The sequence below is a fragment of the Scyliorhinus torazame genome, chromosome 16 (genome assembly GCF_047496885.1).
Source record: "Scyliorhinus torazame isolate Kashiwa2021f chromosome 16, sScyTor2.1, whole genome shotgun sequence".
NCBI classification, from domain to species: domain Eukaryota; kingdom Metazoa; phylum Chordata; class Chondrichthyes; order Carcharhiniformes; family Scyliorhinidae; genus Scyliorhinus; species Scyliorhinus torazame.
This window is the reverse complement of record NC_092722.1, coordinates 83740473-83763281: the sequence shown is the minus strand read 5'-3', so window position 1 is coordinate 83763281 and position 22809 is coordinate 83740473. Positions and strand designations below refer to the sequence as shown.

General features: G+C 53.2%; 1 protein-coding gene across 1 annotated transcript in view; it reads right to left on the bottom strand.

Moving 5' to 3' along the window:
* Positions 1-8889: 8889 nt before the first annotated feature.
* Positions 8890-22809, bottom strand: part of LOC140392914 (uncharacterized) — a 184911-nt gene continuing 170991 nt past the window's right edge. The window contains exons 3-7 of the mRNA XM_072478689.1: positions 15994-16129; positions 11844-12026; positions 10828-10995; positions 10248-10334; positions 8890-9196 (exon numbers count right to left, since the gene is read on the bottom strand). Of these exons, the coding sequence (XP_072334790.1) occupies positions 8969-9196; positions 10248-10334; positions 10828-10995; positions 11844-12026; positions 15994-16129 (802 nt within the window). The 3' untranslated portion in view covers positions 8890-8968. The remainder of the gene's footprint in view (positions 9197-10247; positions 10335-10827; positions 10996-11843; positions 12027-15993; positions 16130-22809) is intronic.

The following is a 22809-nucleotide window of genomic DNA, read 5'->3' as shown; positions in this document are numbered from 1 at the left end:
CCCCGTGCTGTACCTGTCCTGGGAGTGTTTGATGGGGACAGTGTAGAGGGAGCTTTACCCTGTATCTAACCCCGTGCTGTACCTGTCCTGGGAGTGTTTGATGGGGACAGTGTAGAGGGAGCTTTACTCTGTATCTAACCCCGTGCTGTACCTGTCCTGGGAGTGTTTGATGGGGACAGTGTAGAGGGAGCTTTACCCTGTATCTAACCCCGTGCTGTACCTGTCCTGGGAGTGTTTGATGGGGACAGTGTAGAGGGAGCTTTACTCTGTATCTAACCTCGTGCTGTACCTGTCCTGGGAGTGTTTGATGGGGACAGTGTAGAGGGAGCTTTACCCTGTATCTAACCCCGTGCTGTACCTGTCCTGGGAGTGTTTGATGGGGACAGTGTAGAGGGAGCTTTACCCTGTATCTAACCCCGTGCTGTACCTGTCCTAGGAGTGTTTGATGGGGACAGTGTAGAGGGAGCTTTACTCCGTATCTAACCCCGTGCTGCACCTGTCCTGGGAGTGTTTGATGGGGCTATTGTAGAGGGAGATTTACTCTGTATCTAACCCTGTGCTGTACCTGTCCTGAGAGTGCTTGATGGGGTCAGTGTAGAGGGAGCTTTACTCCGTATCTAACCCTGTGCTGTACCTGTCCTGGGAGTGTTTGATGGGGGACAGTGTAGAGGGAGCTTTACTCTGTATCTAACCCTGTGCTGTACCTGTCCTGGGAGCGTTTGATGGGGGACAGTGTAGAGGGAGCTTTACTCTGTATCTAACCCTTTGTTGTACCTGTCCTGGGAGTGTTTGATGGGGACAGTGTAGAGGGAGCTTTATTCTGTATCTAACTCCGTGCGGTACCTGTCCTGGGAGTGTTTGATGGGGACAGTGTAGAGGGAGCTTTATTCTGTATCTAACTCCATGCTGTACCTGTCCTGGGAGTGTTTGATGGGGACAGTGTAGAGGGAGCTTTATTCTGTATCTAACTCCGTGCTGTAACTGTCCGGGGAGTGTTTGATGGGGACAGTGCAGAGGGAGCTTTACTCTGTATCTAACCCCGTGCTGTACCTGTCCTGGGAGTGTTTGATGGGGACAGTGTAGAGGGAGCTTTATTCTGTATCTAACTCCGTGCTGTAACTGTCCGGGGAGTGTTTGATGGGGACAGTGCAGAGGGAGCTTTACTCTGTATCTAACCCCGTGCTGTACCTGTCCTGGGAGTGTTTGATGGGGACAGTGGAGAGGGAGCTTTACTCTGTATCTAACCCCGTGCTGTACCTGTCCTGGGAGTGTTTGATGGGGACTGTGTGGAGGGAGCTTTACTCTGTACCTAACCCCGTGCTGTACCTGTCCTGGCAGTGTTTGATGGGGACAGTGTAGAGGGAGCTTTACTCTGTACCTAACCCCGTGCTGTACCTGTCCTGGGAGTGTTTGATGAGGACAGTGTAGAGGGAGCTTTACTCTGTTTCTAACCCTGTGCTGTACTGATGCACGATCAATGACCACTAAAGCGAGGTTGTAGTACAACTGAAGGCTTTAATAAGCTAGATGTTTCCCCCAGCAGCTCAGGTACAGAATGAGGGCTGCTGGGGCGGCACGGGTTCTTATACCCCGCCTATCAGGGCGGAGCTATTATACACTCAAACCAATAGCAAGCATATAGGTTCTACCAATGGTACTTCAGCCTCTCAGGTACCGTAATACCTATAATACCACATTCACCCCTGTTAAAAAAAAGCCCGGCGGGGGTGGTGGCCAGAAACTACAAAACATAACACCATGGTCTGATTAGTTATGGAGGTACCGTAATACCCCGTACAGTGTTTAGTAACTATTTACAAGTCTGGTAGCTATGTACATTCGGTGTTTTATATTTACAGATCACAGTTAAAATGAAGCAATCAGTCGATCGGGGGCCCTGGTCGTTCTCTGTGATCGTCGGAGCTTCGGTGGTGACTCCGGTGGAGGCTCGGGCGTCTGTGACTCCGGGAGCGTGACTTCGATCTCCATGGCAGCTTCGTCACCCCTAGACGGCGCTGGTGGGGAAACGGCTGACCTGGGAAGGGAGCGCCTGTGGGGGGCGTCGGTGTGTGGCGGTGCCTAGGCAGTGGCGGTGGAAGGATCAATCCTCCTGTAAGGTGCTGCGGTGGAGGGGAGGGTGGGACTGGTGGCTGGAATGTACGTGGAGTTCCGGCGGGCGCCAGGTCCCGTAGGGAGACCGTGTCTTGTCGGCCGTCGGGGTACGCCACGTAGGCGTACTGGGGGTCAGCATGGAGCAGATGGACCCTCTCGACCAACGGGTCCGACTTGTGCGCCCGCATGTGTTATCGGAGCAGGATGAGTCCGGGTGCTGCCAGCCAGGTCGGGAGCGAGGTCCCGGAGGAGGACTTCCTGGGGAAAACAAGGAGACGTTCGTGAGGTGTCTGGTTGGTGGTTGTACAAAGTAGTGACCGGATGGAGTGGAGGGCGTCCGGGAGGACTTCTTGCCAGCGGAAGACTGGGAGGTTCCTGGACCGTTCCGTTCTCCCTCTCTACCTGTCCGTTACCCCGGGGGTTGTAACTGGTCGTCCTGCTTGAGGCGATGCCCTTGCTGAGCAGGAATTGACGCAGTTCGTCGCACATAAAGGAGGACCCCCTATCACTGTGTATGTACGCGGGGAACCCGAACAGTGCAAAGATGCTATGGAGGGCCTTGATGACGGTGGTGGCGGTCATGTCGGGGCAGGGGATGGCGAATGGGAACCGGGAGTACTCGTCAATCACGTTCAGGAAGTACGTGTTGCGGTCGGTGGAGGGGAGGGGGCCTTTGAAATCCATGCTGAGGTGAGAGTTTGGCTGATGATCGATAAATGAGAGTTTGGCTCAAGATGGATTGGAACTTTATGGGAAAAACAAAATGTTAGGTAAAGCTTTGTGTGAAGAAATGTCAAGACAGGCTTTTACAGGCTTCTGATGGCAAGCGGAGGGATGTCAAGATAGGCTGTCAAAGGCTTCTGATAACAAGGTTGTTTTGAACCAGACAAAAGTGCAATAACGGCCTTGGGAATGGGTGCACTAGGCGTGAAGATAATTATGATTGAGGGGGCTGAGTTATAATTGAGCTGAGAGCACAGATAGGAATGCGAGGGAGCTGCCCTCAGAAATGAACCAAACTCTGTATAAGAACTGCTGTTAGATGTATTGACTTGGGCTTGCTATTGTGACTCTGGAGAGACACTGTGGTCCTGGCTCCGGCGCCGAGAAATAAACATGTTAAAGTAACGAGGTGTTCGACTGATCATTTCATCCGGACTGGCTGCAAGAGAATCCTCAGAGGCGTTCAAAGGGACGGGAAGCCTTTATCAGGGGCGCTCTCTCTGGCCGGTAGAAGTGCGGTTTGCACTCCGCGCAGATTTGGCAGTCCCTGGTGACTGTCCTGACCTCCTCGATGGAGTAGGGCAGTTTGCGGGTCTTGACGAAATGGAAAAAGCGAGTGACCCCCGGGTGGCAGAGGTCCTCGTGGAGGGCTCGGAGGCGGTCCACTTGTGTGGTGGCACATGTGCCGCGGGGCAGGGTGTCAGAAGGCTCATTTAGCTCCCCGGGACAATACAAGATCTCATAGCTGTAGATGGAGAGTACAATCCTCCACCGTAAGATCTTGTCGTTTTTTATCTTGCCCGCTGTGCATTATCGAACATGAAAGCCACCGACCGTTGGTCCGTGAGGAGAGTGAATCTCCTGCCGGCCAGGTAATGCCTCCAATGTCGCACAGCTTCTACTATTGCCTGGGCCTCCTTTTCGACTGAGGAGTGGTGGATTTTGGAAGCATGGAGGGTACGGGAGAAGGCAACGGGCCTGCCCGCTTGGTTAAGGGTGGCCGCCAGAGCTACGTCGGATGCATCGCTCTCGACCTGGAAGGGGAGGGACTCGTCGATGGCGTGCATCGTGGCCTTTGCAATGTCTGCTTTGATGCGGCTGAAGGCCTGGCGGGCCTCTATCGACAGGGGAAAAACTGTGGATTGGATCAGGGGATGGGCCTTGTCCACGTAGTTGGGGACCCACTGGGCGTAGTAGCTAAAAAACCCGAGGCAGCGTTTCAGGGCCTTGGAGCAGTGAGGGAGGAGGAACTCCATAAGGGGGCGCATGCGTTCGGGGTCGGGGCCTATAACTCCATTTCGCACTACGTAGCCGAGAATGGCTAGAAGGTCGGTGCTAAACATGCATTTATCCTTATTGTATGTTAGGTTAAGAATTTTAGTGGTCTGGAGAAATTTTCGGAGGTTGGTGTCGGTGTCCTGCTGGTCGTGGCCGCAGATGGTGACATTATCGAGATACGGGAATGTTGCCCGTAAACCGTACCGGTCAACCATTCGGTCCATCTCGCGCTGGAAGACCGAGACCCCGTTAGTGACACCAAAGGGAACCCTTGAGAAGTGATAGAGCCGCCTGTCTACCTCGAAGGCAGTGTATTTGCGGTCACTAGTGCGGATGGGGAGCTGGTGGTAGGCGGACTTGAGATCCACCTTGGAGAAGACCTTATAATGCGCGATCCTGTTTACCAGGTCGGATATGCGGGGGAGAGGGTCCGCGTCCAGCTGCGTAAACCTGTTGATGGTCTGACTGTAGTCGATGACCATCCTATGTTTCTCCCCGGTCTTTACCACCACTACTTGTGCTCTCCAGGGGCTGTTACTGGCTTCAATGACCCCTTCCCTCAGTAGCCTTTGGACCTCTGACCTAATAAAGATCCGATCCTGGGCACTGTACTGTCTGCTCCTGGTGGCGATGGGTTTGCAATCCGGGGTGAGGTTCGCAAACAGGGAAGGCGGGTCGACCTTAAGGGTCGCGAGGTCGCAGACAGTAAGGGGGGGGGTATAGGGCCGTCGAATTGGAAGGTCAGGCTTTGAAGGTTACACTGGAAGTCTAAACCCAGGAGTGTAGCCGCGCAGAGGTGGGGAAGGACGTAGAGATGGAAATTTTTGAACTCCCTTCCCTGGACTGCGAGGTTTGCTAAACAAAACCCCTTTATCTCCACTGAGTGGGAACCGGAGGCCAGGGAGATCTTTTGATTAACAGGGTGGATGAGGAGAGAACAGCGCCTTACCGAGTCGGGGTGTATGAAGCTCTCCGTGCTCCCAGAGTCGATTATGCAGGACGTCTCGTGCCCGTTGATGAAAACGGTTGTCGTAGCGGTTGAGAGTGTTCGAGGTCGAGATTGATCCAGAGTCACCGAGGCCAATCGCAGTAGTTGAGAGTTCTGTTCGGGCAGTGTGTGGTCGGCCGAGCTGGGGTCCTGGGGGTTCATCCAAGATGGCGTCTCCCATTGATCACACATGGCCGGGGGTGCACAAAATGGCGGCGCCCATCCCTCAAGCGTGGCGCCCGTAGAACAAGATGGCGGCACCCGGGGTCCACACGTGGCTGGGATATGGGGGTGGCGGCGACCGCTGGCCACACGGGACCTGTGGAGAAGTCTGTGGTGGCGGTCCGGATTCGCCGCTGGAGACCGCGGCCACCACTCGGGCCTGACAAACCCCCACGAAATGGCCCTTTTTGCCGCATCCCTTGCAGGTGGATGCGCGGGCCGGGCAGCGCTGGCGGGGGTGCTTGGCCTGGCCGCAAAAGCAGCAGTGGGGCCCCTCGGGGTTGGCAGACCGCCTTGCAGCGCAGGCCTGCGGGGGAACGGGGGAAGTCTCTGGGTTGGCCGCTGCGGGGTTCCACGCTGCCCAGGGGGCTGCCGCGCGGTCGGGAACGTAGGCGTGGGCGTTCCTGGAGGCCACGTCCAGGGAGCCTGCAAGGGTCCGTACCTCCCTAAGACCCAGGGTGTCTTTCTCTAACAGGCGCTGGCGGATTTGTGACGAAAGCATACCTGCCACGAAAGCGTCCCGGACTAAGAGTTCCGTGTTTTCGCTCGCCGAACCTTGCGGGCAGCCGCAGCTTCTGCCCATCACCAGGAGTGCGCGGTAGAATTCCTCCAACTATTCCCCAGGGGTTTGCCATCTTGTTGCAAGCAGATGCCGGGCATAGACCTGGTTTACCGGGCGAATATAGTGTCCTTTTAGCAGCTCTATTGCTGCATCGAAGTCTTCCGCTTCCTCGATGAGGGTGTAGATCTCCGGGCTCACCCTTGAGTGCAGGATGTGCAGTTTCTGCTCTCCCGTGGGTGCATTTTCTGTCGTCTCGAGATACCCTTTAAAACACGCCAGCCAGTGCTTAAAGATTGCCGCTGAGTTCGCCGTGTGGGGGCTAAGTTGCAGACACTCTGGCTTGATTCGAAGCTCCATCCTTTCTTCTTAAAAAACTAGCTTATTAAATTGATGCACGATCAATGACCACTAAAACGAGGTTGTAGTACAACTGAAGGCTTTAATAAGCTAGATGTTTCCCCCAGCAGCTCAGGTACAGAATGAGGGCTGCTGGGGCGGCACGGGTTCTTATACCCCGCCTATCAGGGCGGAGCTATTATACACTCCAGCCATAGCAAGCATATAGGTTCTACCAATGGTACTTCAGCCTCTCAGGTACCGTAATACCTATAATACCACATGTATCTGTCCTGGAAGTGTTTGATGGGGACAGTGTCGAGGGAGCTTTACTCTGTTTCTAACCCTGTGCTGTACATGTCACCATCTGCGGCCATGATCAGCAGGACCACGACGCCAACCTCCACCGATTTCTCCAAACCGCCCAAAAACTCAACCTCACCTACAACAAGGAGAAATGTGGTTTCCGCACAACCAGGCTAACCTTCCTCGGCTACGTCGTGGAAAACGGGGTTCTAGGACCCGACCCTGACTGTATGCGACCCCTCCTGCAACTCCCCCTCCCCCACTGCCCCAAGGCCCTGAAGAGGTGCCTTGGATTTTTCTCCTATTACGCCCAGTGGGTCCCCCAGTGGACAAAGCCCGCCCACTATTTAAGGCCACCCTCTTTCCACTGGCAGCCGAGGCCCGCCAGGCCTTCAACTGCATCAAGGCGGACATCGCCAAAGCTGCGATGCGCGCGGTGGACGAGTCCGTCCCCTTTCAGGTGGAGAGCGACGCCTCAGAGGTCGCTCTCGCCACTACCCTCAACCAAGCAGGCAGACTGGTAGCGTTTTTTCCACGCACCCTCACCATCTCCGAAATTCGACACTCCTCGGTCGAAAAAGAAGCCCAAGCCATCGTGGAAGCCGTGCGGCACTGGAGGCGCGACCTCGCTGGTAGGAGGTTTACCCTCGTCACCGACCAACGATCGGTAGCCTTCATGTTTGATAATACGCTGCGGGGCAAGATCAAGAATGATAAGATCTTGAGGTGGAGGATCGAACTCTCCACCTATAATTACGATATAGCATACTGTCCTGGGAAGCTCAACGAGCCCCCAGATGCCCTGTCCCGCGGCACATGCGCCAGCGCGCAAGATGACCGACTACAGGCTATCCACGATGACCTCTGCCACCCGGGGGTCACCCGGCTCGCCCTACATCAAGGCCCGCAACCAGCCCTACTCCACCGAGGAGGTCAGAGCTATAACCAGAGACTGCCAAATCTGTGCGGAGTGTAAACCGCACTTCTATCGACCGGATAAGGCCCACCTGGTAAAGGCATCCCGGCCCTTTGAACGCCTCAGTATCGATTTCAAAAGACCCCTCCCCTCCAATAACCGCAACACGTACTTCCTTAACATCATAGATGAGTTCTCCCGCTTCCCGTTTGCCATCCCCTGCCCTGATATGACCACCCCTACTGTCATTAAAACCTGCATAGTGTCTTCACCCTGTTTGGTTTCCCCAGTTATGTCCACAGCGACAGGGGCTCGTCGTTCATGAGCGATGAACTGTGTCAGTACCTGCTCAGTAAGGGCATCGCCTCGAGCAGGATACCAGACTACCAGTTATAACCCCAGGGGAAACGGGGAGGTGGAGAGGGAGAACGCGACGGTCTGGAAGACCGTCCTACTGACCCTGCGGTCAAGGAATCTCCCAGTTTCTCACTGGCAGGAGGTCCTCCCCGATGCACTGCACTCTATTAGGTCCCTCCTTTGCACGGCCACAAACCAGACTCCTCATGACCGTTTGTTTGTTTTCCCTCGGGGAGCTACCTCAGGGGTCTCCCTTCCGCCCTGGCTGATGACACCGGGTCCAGTCCTCCTCCGAAAACATGTTCGGAGCCATAAGACCGACCCCCTGGTAGAGAGGGTCCAGCTCCTGCACTCCAACCCACACTATGCGTGCGTCGAACACCCCGATGGCCGGCAAGATACCGTCTCCCTCTGGGACCTGGCGCCCGCAGGCTCCAACACCACTCCCACTGCTGCATCCCCCACACTATGTCCCGTCCAACCTCCCATGTTCAGCGCCCCCACCCCTATATGGTTCCCGCGCTCCCTCCCACCCGCCGCACCGGTCCACAGGAATGAAGCTCCGGAAGAGCCGCTCCCGGAGTCCACGCCTGTGCCTGCTCTGGACCCACTTCCACAGCCACCCGAAGCGAGTGCAACACCAGTGTTTCAGCGGTCGCAACATACGATCCGGGCACCGGACCGACTGAATCTATGAGCCCGTCACCCCCGCCGGACTTCATTTTAAACAGGGGGTGAATGTGGTGAATGTATAATTACTGATAATTCACCAGTGCACTGTGTTATGTTATTAACCCCGTGGGCTCTACCTATGGGCCACTGTGTGGCTTCACCCACAGGGGATATGTTGGGGCATGTACGGGCTCCACCCCCTTTACAGGAAGTATAAGAGCTGCTGACCTGCGGGGCCGCCTTCAGTGTTGTACAGGTCACAAGCAGGCTCAGTTCTAAGCTGATTAAAACCACGGTTTACTTCTCCACGTGTCGAGTGAATTGATGGTCGCATCACTGTATTTGTCCTGGGTGTGTTTGATGGGGACAGTGCAGAGGGAGGGTTATTCTCCAATGAAGACAGAGAGTGAAGATGGCTTTATTTAGAAAAAGAACATATTTATTTTGGTTTAACATTGGTTCTGCTCCTTATCACTTCTTCCTCTCATGGTCCAGGTTAGCCGCCGGGTACCTCCTTGAGGACGAGAATGGGTTTCCCCCTAATATTCCACTGCCGCACTCGGATATGCTTCTGCACGCTCGGTGTTGTGGGCTCGGGTAATTCCTCAATGACAGTGTGGGTGCCCTGGTTATATTCCTCGATCCACAGGAGCACGTTTCTTTCCGCCTCCTGCTCCATCAGGATGTGGTAGTATTTCAGATCCTTGCAAACCACCCTCGTCACCTGTGGGAGGAGAGAGGAGGTTTAGGGAAGGGGGGTGCAGTTTGGGGAAGGATGGAGAGAGAGTGAGAGAGACAGATAGACAAACAGAGACATGGAACATAGCACTTCATCTTGTCCCATGCATGGGCTGACACTCCGACAGTGTGGTGTTCCCTCAGTACTGACCCTCCGAAAGTGCGGCGCACTCTCATACTAACACTACGACAGTGTGGCGCTCCCTCAGTACTGACCCTCTGACAGTGTGGCACTCCCTCAGTACTGACCCTCTGACAGTGCGGCGCTCCCTCAGTACTGACCCTCTGGCAGTGCGGCACTCCCTCAGTACTGACCCTCTGATAGTGTGATGCTCCCTCAGTACTGACCCTCCGGCAGTGCGGCACTCCCTCAGTACTGACCCTCCGGCAGTGCGGCACTCCCTCAGTACTGACCCTCTGATAGTGTGATGCTCCCTCAGTACTGACCCTCCGGCAGTGCGGCGCTCCCTCACTACTGACCCTCTGATAATGTGATGCTCTCTCAGTACTGACCCTCCGGCAGTGCGGCACTCCCTCAGTACTGACCCTCTGACAGTGCGCCACTCTCTCACTACTGACCCTCAGACAGTGTGGCACTCCCTCAGTACTGACCCTCTCTGACAGTGCGGTGCTCCCTCAGTACTGACCCTCCGAAAGTGCAGCACTCCCTCACTACTGACCCTCTGACAGTGAGGCGCTCCCTCCTTACTGACCCTCCGAAAGTGCAGCCCTCCCTTAGTACTGACCCTCTGATAGAGTGATGCTCCCTCAATACTGACCCTCCGGCAGTGCAGCACTCCTTCACTACTGACCCTCTGACTGTGTAGCACTCCCTCAGTACTGACCCTCTGATGTGTAGCGCTCCATCAATGGGACACCATGGTAGAGGGTTTGGGGTTCGGATAGGGCTGTGGGTGTGACGGGCGAGGACAGCTTACGGGTATATCGGATGGTTGGGGTGGGGGGGGGGGTGGAGTGGAGGGGAGAGGGAGGGGTAATGAGGGAAGGATGCTGGACATGTGGGACTCTTACCTTACCTTGTCATTTGAAGATACCCATTGCCAGCATTGGAAACTCTTAAAGCTGCAATAATGTGGGTGTACTTGACCTTGATTATCACAAATCTGTGGCAGGAAGGAGTGAGCGACAGAGGGAGGAGGAGAGAGGGAGAGAGAAAAGACAATGTTTATTGTGGTTGTGATGCTCACACATCAAGGAACCCACAGCCCTCAAAGCCACAGAGAGGGCCCCACCCCGCCCCAGCTGACTGTAGGACCATCTGCATAAGGCGGATGTAGTAGTGGGATGGCAGAGGGGCCTGCGGGTTAACAAATACACACGCTGCTTATGTCATCTTCCTTTACGGCCCGCCCACCCCCCCCCCCCCCCACCGCTCCCTCCCCACTCTATCATTCGGAAGCCCGTACGAATTCTGCTAAGTTCGAACAGCCAAAGGTGGTGTCTGCACATGGTAAGGAGTGTAGGTTCCCTTGCCATGCCGCTCCGCCCCGATATATTGACCCCCCCTCCCACCGATCTGATTGCTCGATGAGGAATGCACGTTCCACTGGAGGTTGACACAGCATGGGGACTCTCGGGAAAGGGCCGCCTTCACACCTGATACGGAAAAGCGCCCTCATGGAAGGAGGAGTATTCCAGCTGCAGCCAGGCCATCACCCTCGAGTCATCGCAGCCCTGGGTAGCCAAGCGGGCGCACCAATATTCAGCGCTTAAGCCACCGTACGTTTCCATCCCATCATACTCCATCTCTTCGGAACTGCCCATCTGAAAGAGCAAGAAACTACCATTAAAACTGGTACAAAAGAGGGCTCCCTCTGAGAAAGGATACTGTGACAGAGAGGGAGCATGATAGCACTCCTGTAGTCCCTCCCACTTTATACCCAGTGTTAACATAGAGCACCCCCAGAGACAGCTACAATACAGAGCTCCCTCTGAGAAAGGGGAACCTGACAAACAGAGAACATGATAACCCTCCTATAGTCCTACCACTTTATTTTTTAAAAATAACTTATTTTCTAATTAATTCTAATTTCTAACTCATTTTTTCTAATTAAGGGGCAATTTAGTGTGGCCAATTCGCCCACCCTGCACATCTTTGGGTTATGGGGCGAAACCCCCGCAAACACGGGGAGAATGTGCAAACTCCACACGAACAGTGACCCTGGGCCGGGATGGAACCTGGGACCTCGACGCCGTGACACAGCAGTGTTAACCACTGTCCCACCATGCTACCCTATCCTACCACTTTATACCCAGTGTCAGCATCGAGCACTCCCAGGGACAGGGACCATACAGAGCTCCATCTTAAAATAGGGGAATCTGACAAGGGAGAGCATGATAACCCCCCTATAGTCCAACCCACTTTATACCCAGTGTCAGCATCGAGCACTCCCAGAGACAGGTACAAAACAGAGCTCCCTCTGAGAAATGGGGCCTGACAAAGGGAGACATAATACCCCCCCTATAGTCCTCCCCACATTATACCCAGCATTGGCATCCAGCACTTTCCAGGGCAGGTAGAGCACAGAGCTCTCCCTCTGAGAGAGCAGGGTTGAGGGAGTGCGATAAACTGGGTGGCCAAGGGGAGCAGAGGGGTGGGTTTACCCATTTACCTTGGTGCCAATTTTCCGGTGCTCTGCGTCCACCATGGGGTTCAGGTAGAGGGCGGTTTTGGCGTAGTTAGTGCAGGGCACTCTCTGGAGCTTCCTTCTCGACCGGCATTGTTCAACCTTCAGTGAGCAGAAGGCACAGAGTGGGCACGGTTCCGCATGCCTTCTCCCTAACTCATCACACACCTATGAGGGAATAAAGACACAGGGAGGACATCAGTGACCGAGACAGCCAGAGGAGTCTGCCCCTTCCCTGAAATGTGATCCAGACAGATTTAAAGGCTTCAAATCCTGCCCTGTCCCATCAGCTCTTTATTGTTCGTAGCGACTGACAGTCTCCCGAATATAGTCATGAGTTTACCCTGACAAACTGACCAAAATCCTCTCTTATTTATTCGTTCGTGGGATATGTGTGTCACTGGCTGGAGCCCCTGCATTTATTGTTCATTCCTAGCTGCCCCTTGGGAAGATGGTGGATGAGCCACCATCTTGAACCCACTGCAGTTCCCACGTGTGCAGGTGCACCCACGGAGCTGTTAGGCAGTGAATTCAACAATTCTGACCCAGCAACAGTGAAGGAACGGCCTATGTATTTCCCCAGTTGGAAAGGTGTTGGGGGGGGCTCGGAGGGGGAACTTGCAGGCGGTGAGTGTTCCCCATATGTCTGTTCCCCCCCCCCCTTGTCCTTCCAGACTGTAGAGGTGGAGGGTTTGGAAGGTGCTGCCGGAAGAGCGTTGGCAAGTTGCTGCAGTGCATCTTGCAGACGGTACACACGGCTGCCACTGTGCGTCGGTTCTGGACTGTAAATTCTATGATTCATTCACCACGATTTTAGTAATTTCCCTTCATCCCAGAACAGAACAATTGGCCACTGTGTGGCCTCCAAGTGTTTTAGATTTTCAGATCAGTAAGAATAATCTCTCTGAGAGTGCGGGCTTCCCTCAGTACTGACCCTCCGTCAGGGCAGCTCTCCCTCAGTACTGACCCTCCGACTGTGCGGCACTCCCTCAGTACTGACCCTCTGACAGTGCGGCGCTCCCTCAGCACTGACCCTCCAACAGTGTGCCACTCCCTCAGTACTGACCCTCCGATAGTGCAGGCTTCCCTCAGTACTGAGCCTTTGACAGTGCGGCACTCCCTCAGTGCTGATCCTCCGACAGTGCGGCACTCCCACAGTACTGACCCTCCGACAGTGTGGCACTCCGTCAGTACTGACCCTCCAACAGTGCGGCGCTCCCTCAGTACTGACCCTCTGACAGTGCGACATTCGCTCAGTACTGACCCACCGACAGTGCGGCGCTCCCTCAGTACTGACCCTCTGACAGTGCAGCACTCCCTCAGTACTGACCCTCTGACAGTGCGACACTTCCTCAGTACTGACCCTTCGACAATGCAGCACTCCCTCAGTACTGACCCTTCGACAATGCGGCACTCCCTCTGTAGTGACCCTTCGACAGTGCAGCCCTCCCTCAGTACTGACCCTCCGACCGTGCAGCCCTCCCTCAGTACTGACCCTTCAACAGTGCAGCGCTCCCTCAGTACTGACCCTCTGACAGTGCGACGCTCCCTCTGTATTGACCCTCTGACAGTGCGTGGTCCCTCGGTACTGACCCTCTGACAGTGCGGCACTCCCTCAGTACTGACCCTCTGACAGTGCGGCACTCCCTCAGTACTGGCCCTTCGACAGTGCGACGCTCCCTCAGTACTGACCATCTGACAGTGCGGCGCTCCCTCAGTACTGACCCTCTGACAGTGCGGCACTCCCTCAGTACTGACCCTCTGACAGTGCGACACTTCCTCAGTACTGACCCTTCGACAATGCAGCGCTCCTTCTGTACTGACCCTTCGACAGTGCAGCCCTCCCTCAGTACCGACCCTTCGACAATGCGGCACTCCCTCTGTACTGACCCTTCGACAGTGCAGCCCTCCCTCAGTACTGACCCTTCGACAGTGCAGCGCTCCCTCAGTACTGACCCTCTGACAGTGCGGCGCTCCCTCTGTATTGACCCTCTGACAGTGCGCCACTCCCTCAGTACTGACCATCTGACAGTGCGGCGCTCCCTCAGTACTGACCCTCTGACAGTGCGGCACTCCCTCAGTACTGACCTTCCAACAGTGCGGCACTCCCTCAGTACTGGCCCTTCGACAGTGCGACGCTCGCTCAGTACTGACCCTCTGACAGTGCGGCGCTCCCTCAGTACTGGCCCTTCGACAGTGCGACGCTCCCTCAGTACTGACCCTCTGACAGTGCGGCGCTCCCTCAGTACTGACCCTCTGACAGTGCGGTGCTCCCTCAGTACTGACCCTCTGACAGTGCGGCGCTCCCTCAGTACTGGCCCTTCGACAGTGCAGCTCTACCTCAGTACTGACCCTCCGACAGTGCGACGCTCCCTCAGTACTGACCCTCCGACAGTGCGACGCTCCCTCAGTACTGACCCTCCGGCAGTGTGACGTTCCCTCAGTACTGACCTTCCAACAGTGCGGCACTCCCTCAGTACTGACCCTCTGACAGTGCGGCACTCTCTCAGTACTGATCCTCCAGCAGTGCAGCACTCTCTCAGTACTGACCCTCCGACAGTGTGACGCTCTCTCAGTACTGACCCTCTGACAGTGCGGCACTCTCTCAATACTGACCCTCTGACAGTGTGGCACTCCCTCAGTACTGACCCTCCGACAGTGCGGCTCTCCCTCAGGATACTGACCCTCTGACAGTGTGGCACTCCCTCAGTACTGACCCTCTGACAGTGCAGCACTCCCTCAGTACTGACCCTCCGACAGTGCAGCATTCCCTCATTACTGACCCTCTGACAGTGCGGCGCTCCCTCAGTACTGGCCCTTCGACAGTGCGGCACTCCCTCAGTACTGACCATCTGACAGTGCGGCGCTCCCTCAGTACTGACCCTCTGACAGTGCGGCACTCCCTCAGTACTGACCCTCTGACAGTGCGGCGCTCCCTCAGTACTGACCCTCTGACAGTGCGGCACTCCCTCAGTACTGACCTTCCAACAGTGCGGCACTCCCTCAGTACTGGCCCTTCGACAGTGCGACGCTCCCTCAGTACTGACCCTCTGACAGTGCGGCGCTCCCTCAGTACTGGCCCTTCGACAGTGCGACGCTCCCTCAGTACTGACCCTCTGACAGTGCGGCGCTCCCTCAGTACTGACCCTCTGACAGTGCGGTGCTCCCTCAGTACTGACCCTCTGACAGTGCGGCGCTCCCTCAGTACTGGCCCTTCGACAGTGCAGCTCTACCTCAGTACTGACCCTCCGACAGTGCGGCACTCCCTCTGTATTAACCCTTCAGCAGTGCGGCACTCCCTCAGTACTGATCCTCTGACAATGAAGTGTTTTCTCAGTACTGACCCTCTGACAATGCGATACTCCCTCAGTACTGACCCTCGCACAGTGCAGCACTCCCTCAGTACTGACCCTCCGACAGTGCGGCACTCCCTCAGTACCAACCCTCTGACCCAGTGCGAGGTTGCTCAGTACTGACCTTCTGACAGTGCATAGCTCCCTCAGTACTGAGCCTTTGACAGTGCAGCACTCCCTTACTACTGACCCTCCAACAGTGCGGTACTCCTTCAGTTCTGACCCACTAATAGTGCAGTGTTCCCTCAATACTGACCCTTCGTACTGACCCTCTGAATGTGTGGTGGCAACCTCAGTGCTGACCCTTGGATAGTGCGCTGCTCACTCAGTATTGACCCTTCGACAGTTCGGCGTTCCCTCAGTACTGAACCTCCGACACTGCGGCCCTCCCTTAGTACTGACCTATGACAGTGTGGTGCTCCCTCAGTACTGACCCTCCAACAGTGCAGCGCTCCCTCAGTAATGACCCTCCACCAGTGTGGCACTCCCTCAGTACTGACCTACGACACTGCGGCACTCCCTCAGTACTGACCCTCCGACAGTGTGGCACTCCCTCAGTACTGACCCTCTGACAGTGCGGCACTCCCTCAGTACTGACCCTCTGACAGTGCAGCACTCCCTCAGTACTGACCCTCTGACAGTGCAGCGCTCCCTCAGTATTGACCCTCCAACAGCGCGGCACTCCCTCAGTACTGACCCTCCAACAGTGCAGCGCTCCCTCAGTACTGACCCTCCAACAATGGGCAACGGCTTCTGCTGGGCAAGCATGATCGAACACTCACCTTTGACCCAAAACCCAAGCGATTGGTTTCAATCTCCATCCAGTTCGTCATGACGCTCGAGGAGATGCAAGCATTCGAGAGTACGACGTTGCACAGGATTGTTTTCATGTCGTGAGGTTGCATCACCCAGGGCTTTCTGGAAAGACAGGGGAGGGGGACGGTGGAGAGACAGGGACCCCAAAAATTTATTCACATATGTTATCTTTTCAAGGACCCTCCCAAACACTGTCCGTCATCCACAAGGCACTATGAAACCTCATCGATATCGCCCACCATTTTCCCTCACCGTCCGTTTCTCCACCACTTCTGTATTTGCTCTGAACTCCCAATTCTCTCTGAACGTTTGCTTCACTACCCCGACAATTTCATGTCAATCTCCTTTCAATTTCTGACCAATTCCTTCTCACTTTCTCACCAATTTCCTCTCAATCTCCCATCAATTATCTCTGAATTTCTCGCCAATTCAATCCCAACTTGCCGCCAATTCCCTCTCAACCTCTTGCCAATTCGCTCTCAACCTCTCGCCAATTCAATCTCAACCTCTCGCCAAATCCCTCTCAACCTCTCGCCAATTCCCTCTCAACCTCTACCCAATTCCCTCTCAACCTCTCGCCAATTCTCTCTCAACATCTCCCCAATTCCTTCTCAACCTCTCCCCAATTCCCTCTTGCCAATTTCATCCCAACATTTTGCCAATTCCCTCTCAACATCTCGCCAATTCCCACTCAACCTCCCCGGAATGTGGCGACTAGGGGCTTTTCACAGTAACTTCATTGAAGCCTACTTGTGACAATAGGCGATTTTCATTACATTTCATTTTCATTTCATTTCATTTCAAGTCCCCTCTCAACCTCTCGCCAATTCCCTCTCAATCACTCGCCAATTCCCACTCAACCTCTCGCCAAATCCCATCAACATCTAGCCTATTCCGCCTCAAACTCGTCTATTTCACCCTGACATCTCACAATTTCCTCTCAACATCTCGCCAACTCCTTCTCAACCTCTCGCCAATTTCCTCTCAAACGCTCGCCAATTCCCACTCAACCTCTCGCCAATTCCCTCTCAATCTCTTGCCAATTCCCTCTCAACATCGCGCCAATTCCCTCTCAACCTCTCATCAAATCCCTCTCAACTTCTCGCCAATTCCCTCTTAACATCGCGCCAATTCCCTCTAAACCTCTCGCCAATTCACTCTCAACCTCTCGCCAATTCACTCTCTACCTCTCGTCAATTCCCTCTCAATCACTCGCCAATTCCCTCTCAACCTCTCGCCAAATCCCTCTCAACCTCTCGCCAATTCCCTCTCAACCTCTCGCCAAATCCCTCTCAACATCTAGCCTATTCTGCCTCAAACTCTCGCCAATTCCCTCTCAATCACTCGCCAATTCCCTCTCAACCTCTCGCCAATTCCCTCTCAACATCTAGCCTATTCTGCCTCAAACTCTCGCCAATTTCCTCTCAACATCTCGCCAATTCCCACTCAACCTCTCGCCAAATCACTCACAACATCTAGCCTATTCTGCCTCAAACTCTTGTCTATTTCACCCCAACACCTCACCAATTCCCTCTCAACATTTAGCCTGTTCCGCCCCAAATTCTTGTCTATTTCACCCCAACATCTCACCAATTTCCTCTCAATATCTCGCCAATTGCCTCTCAACATCTCGCCAATTCTCACTCAACCTCTCGCCAACTCGCTCTCAGCATCTCGCCAATTCCCTCTCAACATCTCGCCAATTGCCTCTCAACCTCTGGCCAAATCCCTCACGCTAATTACCTCTCAACGTCTTGCTATTTCCCACAAACCTCTCGCTAATCCTCTCTCAATTACCCACAAGTCTCCATTTTCCTCTCGCCAATTCACTCTCAACATCGCAACAATTCTCTCCCAATCTCTTGCCAATTTCATCCCAACCTCTCGCCAATTCTCTCTCAACCTCTTGCCAATTCAGTCTCAATCTCTCGCCAATTCACTCTCAACATCTCGCCAATTCCCTCGCAATCTCTTCCCAATTCCCTCTCAAAATCGCGCCAATTCCCGCTCAACCTCTCACCAAATCCCTCTCAACTTCTCGCCAATTCCATCTCAACATCGCGCGAATTCCCTCTCAACCTCTCGCCAATTCACTCTCAACCTTTCGGCAATCCACTCTCAATCTCTTCCCAATTCCCTCTCAACATCGCGCCAATTCCCTCTCAACCTCTCACCAAATCCCTCTCAACTTCTCGCCAATTCCATCTCAACATCGCGCCAATGCCCTCTCAACCTCTCGCCAATTCACTCTCAACCTCTCGGCAATTCACTCTCTACCTCTCGCCAATTCCCTCTCAATCACTCGCCAATTCCCTCTCAACCTCGCGCCAATTCCCTCTCAACATCTAGCCCATTCAGGCGCAAACTCTTATCTATTTCACCCCAACATCTCACCAATTTCCTCTTAACATCTCGCCAATTTCCTCTCAACCTCTCGCCAATTCCCTCTCAACCTCTCGCCAATTCCCACTCTACCTCTCGCCAATTCCTTCTCAACATCTCACCAATTCCCTCTCAACATCTAGCCTGTTCTGCCAAAAACTCTTGTCTATTTCAGGCGCAAACTCTTATCTATTTCACCCCAACATCTCACCAATTTCCTCTCAACATCTCGCCAATTTCCTCTCAAACTCTCACCAATTCCCTCTCAACATCGCGCCAATTCCCTCTCAATATCTCGCCAATTTGCTCTCAGCATCTCGCCAATTCCCTCTCAACATCTCGCAAATTGCCACTCAACCTCTCGCCAAATCCCTCTCGATAATTACCTCTCAACGTCTTGATATTTCCCACAAGCCTCTCGCTAATCCTCTCTCAGTTACCACAAGTCTACATCAACCTCTCGCCAATTCCCTCTCAACATCGTAACAATTCTCTCCCAATCTCTTGCCAATTTCTTCCCAACCTTTTGCCAATTCCCTCTCAACTTCTCGCCAATTCCATCTCAACACCTCACCAATTCCCTCTCAACTTCTCGCCAATTTCCTCTCAACCTCTCACCAATTCCCTCTCAGCATCTCACCAATTCCCTCTCAACATCTCGCCAATTCCCTCTCAATGTCTCGCCAATTTCCTCTCAACCTCTCACCAATTCCCTCTCAGCATCTCACCAATTCCCTCTCAACCTCTTGCCAAATCCCTCTCGCTAATTACCTCTCAACGTCTTGCTATTTCCCACAAACCTCTCGCTAATCCTCTCTCAATTACCCACAAGTCTCCATCAAGCTCTCCAGCCAATTCCCTCTCAACATCGCAACAATTCTCTGCCAATCTCTTGCCAATTTCATCCCAACCTTTTGCCAATTCCCTCTCAACATCTCGCCAATTCCCTCTCAACATCTCAAAAATTCCCTCTCAACATCGCGCCAATTCCCTCTCAATATCTCGCCAATTTGCTCTCAGCATCTCGCCAATTCCCTCTCAACATCTCGCAAATTGCCTCTCAACCTCTCGCCAAATCCCTCTCGATAATTACCTCTCAACGTCTTGATATTTCCCACAAACCTCTCGCTAATCCTCTCTCAGTTACTCTCTCATTTAGCCTGTTCCGCCTCAAACTCTTGTCTATTTCACCCCAACATCTCACCAATTTCCTCTCAATAACTCGCCAATTACCTCTCAACATCTCGCCAATTCTCTCTCAACGTCTCGCCAACTCGCTCTCAGCATCTCGCCAATTCCCTCTCAACATCTCGCCAATTGCCTCTCAACCTCTCGCCAAATCCCTCTCGCTAATTACCTCTCAACGTCTTGCTATTTCCCACAAACCTCTCGCTAATCCTCTCTCAATTACCCACAAGTCTCCATTTTCCTCTCGCCAATTCACTCTCAACATCGCAACAATTCTCTCCCAATCTCTTGCCAATTTCATCCCAACCTCTCGCCAATTCTCTCTCAACCTCTTGCCAATTCACTCTCAATCTCTCGCCAATTCACTCTCAACCTCTCGCCAATTCCTTCTCAATCTCTTCCCAATTCCCTCTCAACATCGCGCCAATTCCCTCTCAACCTCTCACCAAATCCCTCTCAACTTCTCGCCAATTCCATCTCAACATCGCGCGAATTCCCTCTCAACCTCTCGCCAATTCAAACTCAACCTCTCAGCAATTCACTCTCAATCTCTTCCCAATTCCCACTCAACATCGCGCCAATTCCCTCTCAACCTCTCACCAAACCCCTCTCAACTTCTCGCCAATTCCATCTCAACATCGCGCCAATGCCCTCTCAACCTCTCGCCAATTCTCTCTCAACCTCTCGCCAATTCACTCTCAACCTCTCGGCAATTCACTCTCTACCTCTCGCCAATTCCCTCTCAATCACTCGCCAATTCCCTCTCAACCTCGCGCCAATTCCCTCTCAACATCTAGCCTATTCAGGCGCAAACTCTTATCTATTTCACCCCAACATCTCACCAATTTCCTCTTAACATCTCGCCAATTTCCTCTCAACCTCTCGCCAATTCCCACTCAACCTCTCGCCAATGCCCACTCAACCTCTCGCCAATTCCTTCTCAACATCTCATCAATTCCCTCTCAACATCTAGCCTGTTCTGCCAAAAACTCTTGTCTATTTCACCCCAACATCTCACCAATTTCCTCTCAACATCTCGCCAATTTCCTCTCAAACTCTCACCAATTCCCTCTCAGCATCTCACCAATTCCCTCTCAACCTCTTGCCAAATCCCTCTCGCTAATTACCTCTCAACGTCTTGCTATTTCCCACAAACCTCTCGCTAATCCTCTCTCAATTACCCACAAGTCTCCATCAAGCTCTCTCGCCAATTCCCTCTCAACATCGCAACAATTCTCTGCCAATCTCTTGCCAATTTCATCCCAACCTTTTGCCAATTCCCTATCAACATCTCGCCAATTCCCTCTACACTTCTCGCCAATTCCCTCTCAACATCACGCCAATTCCCTCTCAATATCTCGCCAATTTGCTCTCAGCATCTCGCCAATTCCCTCTCAACATCTCGCAAATTGCCCCTCAACCTCTCGCCAAATCCCTCTCGATAATTACCTCTCAACGTCTTGATATTTCCCACAAACCTCTCGCTAATCCTCTCTCAGTTACCACAAGTCTCCATCAACCTCTCGCCAATTCCCTCTCAACATCGTAACAATTCTCTCCCAATCTCTTGCCAATTTCTTCCCAACCTTTTGCCAATTCCCTCTCAACATCTCGCCAATTACATCTAAACACCTCACCAATTCCCTCTCAACGTCTCGCCAATTTCCTCTCAACCTCTCACCAATTCCCTCTCAGCATCTCACCAATTCCCTCTCAACCTCTTGCCAAATCCCTCTTGCTAATTACCTCTCAACATCTTGCTATTTCCCACAAATCTCTCGCTAATCCTCTCTCAATTACCCACAAGTCTCCATCAAGCTCTCTCGCCAATTCCCTCTCAACATCGCAACAATTCTCTGCCAATCTCTTGCCAATTTCATCCCAACCTTTTGCCAATTCCCTCTCAACATCTCGCCAATTCCCTCTCAACATCTCAACAATTCCCTCTCAACATCGCGCCAATTCCCTCTCAATATCTCGCCAATTTGCTCTCAGCATCTCGCCAATTCCATCTCAACACCTCACCAATTCCCTCTCAGCATCTCGCCAATTCCCTCTCAACATCTTGCAAATTGCCTCTCAACCTCACGCCAAATCCCTCTCGATAATTACCTCTCAACGTCTTGATATTTCCCACAAACCTCTCGCTAATCCTCTCTCAGTTACCACAAGTCTCCATCAACCTCTCGCCAATTCCCTCTCAACATCGTAACAATTCTCTCCCAATCTCTTGCCAATTTCTTCCCAACCTTTTGCCAATTCCCTCTCAACATCTCGCCAATTCCATCTCAACACCTCACCAATTCCCTCTCAACTTCTCGCCAATTCCCTCTCAACATCGCGCCAATTCCCTCTCAACATTGCGCCAATTCCCTCTCAATCTCCTGCCAATTTCATCCCAACCTCTCGCAAATTCTCTCTCAACCTCTCGCCAATTCCCTCTCAATCTCTCGCCAATTCCCTCTCAATCTCTCGCCAATCCCTCTCAACTTCGCGCCAATTCCGGCTCAACCTCTCACCAATTCCCTCTCAACGTCTCGCCAATAACCTCTCAACATTGCGTCAATTTCCTCTCAACTTCTCGCCAATTCCCTCTCAACATCGCGCCAATTCCCTCTCAAACTATTGCCAATTTCATCCCAACCTCTAGTCAATTCCCTCTCGACATCTCGCCAATTCCCTCTCAACATCGCGCCAATTCCCTCTCAAACTCTTGCCAATTTCATCCCAACCTCTAGCCAATTCCCTCTCGACATCTCGCCAATTCCCTCTCAATCTCTCGCCAATTCACACTCAACCTCTCACCAATTCACTCTCAACCTCTCACCAATTCCCCCTCAATCACTCGCCAATTCCCTCTCAACCTCTCGCCAATTCCCTCTCAACATCTAGCCTGTTCCGCCTCAAACTCTTATCTATTTCACCCCAACATCTCCCCAATTTCCTCTCAACATCTCGCCAATTCCCACTCAACCTCTCGCCAATTCCCTCTCAAAATCTCGCCAATTCCCTCTCAACATCTCGCCAATTCTCTCTCAACCTCTCGCCAATTCACTCTCAGCATCTCGCCAATTCCATCTCAACATCTTGCCAAATCCCTCAAAAAGCCACCTGTTATTTTCCTCATAACCTCTAGTCAATTCCCATTCACCCTATCGCTAATTCCCTCCATCCTCTCACCAACTCCCTCCATCCTCTCGCCAAATAACTCT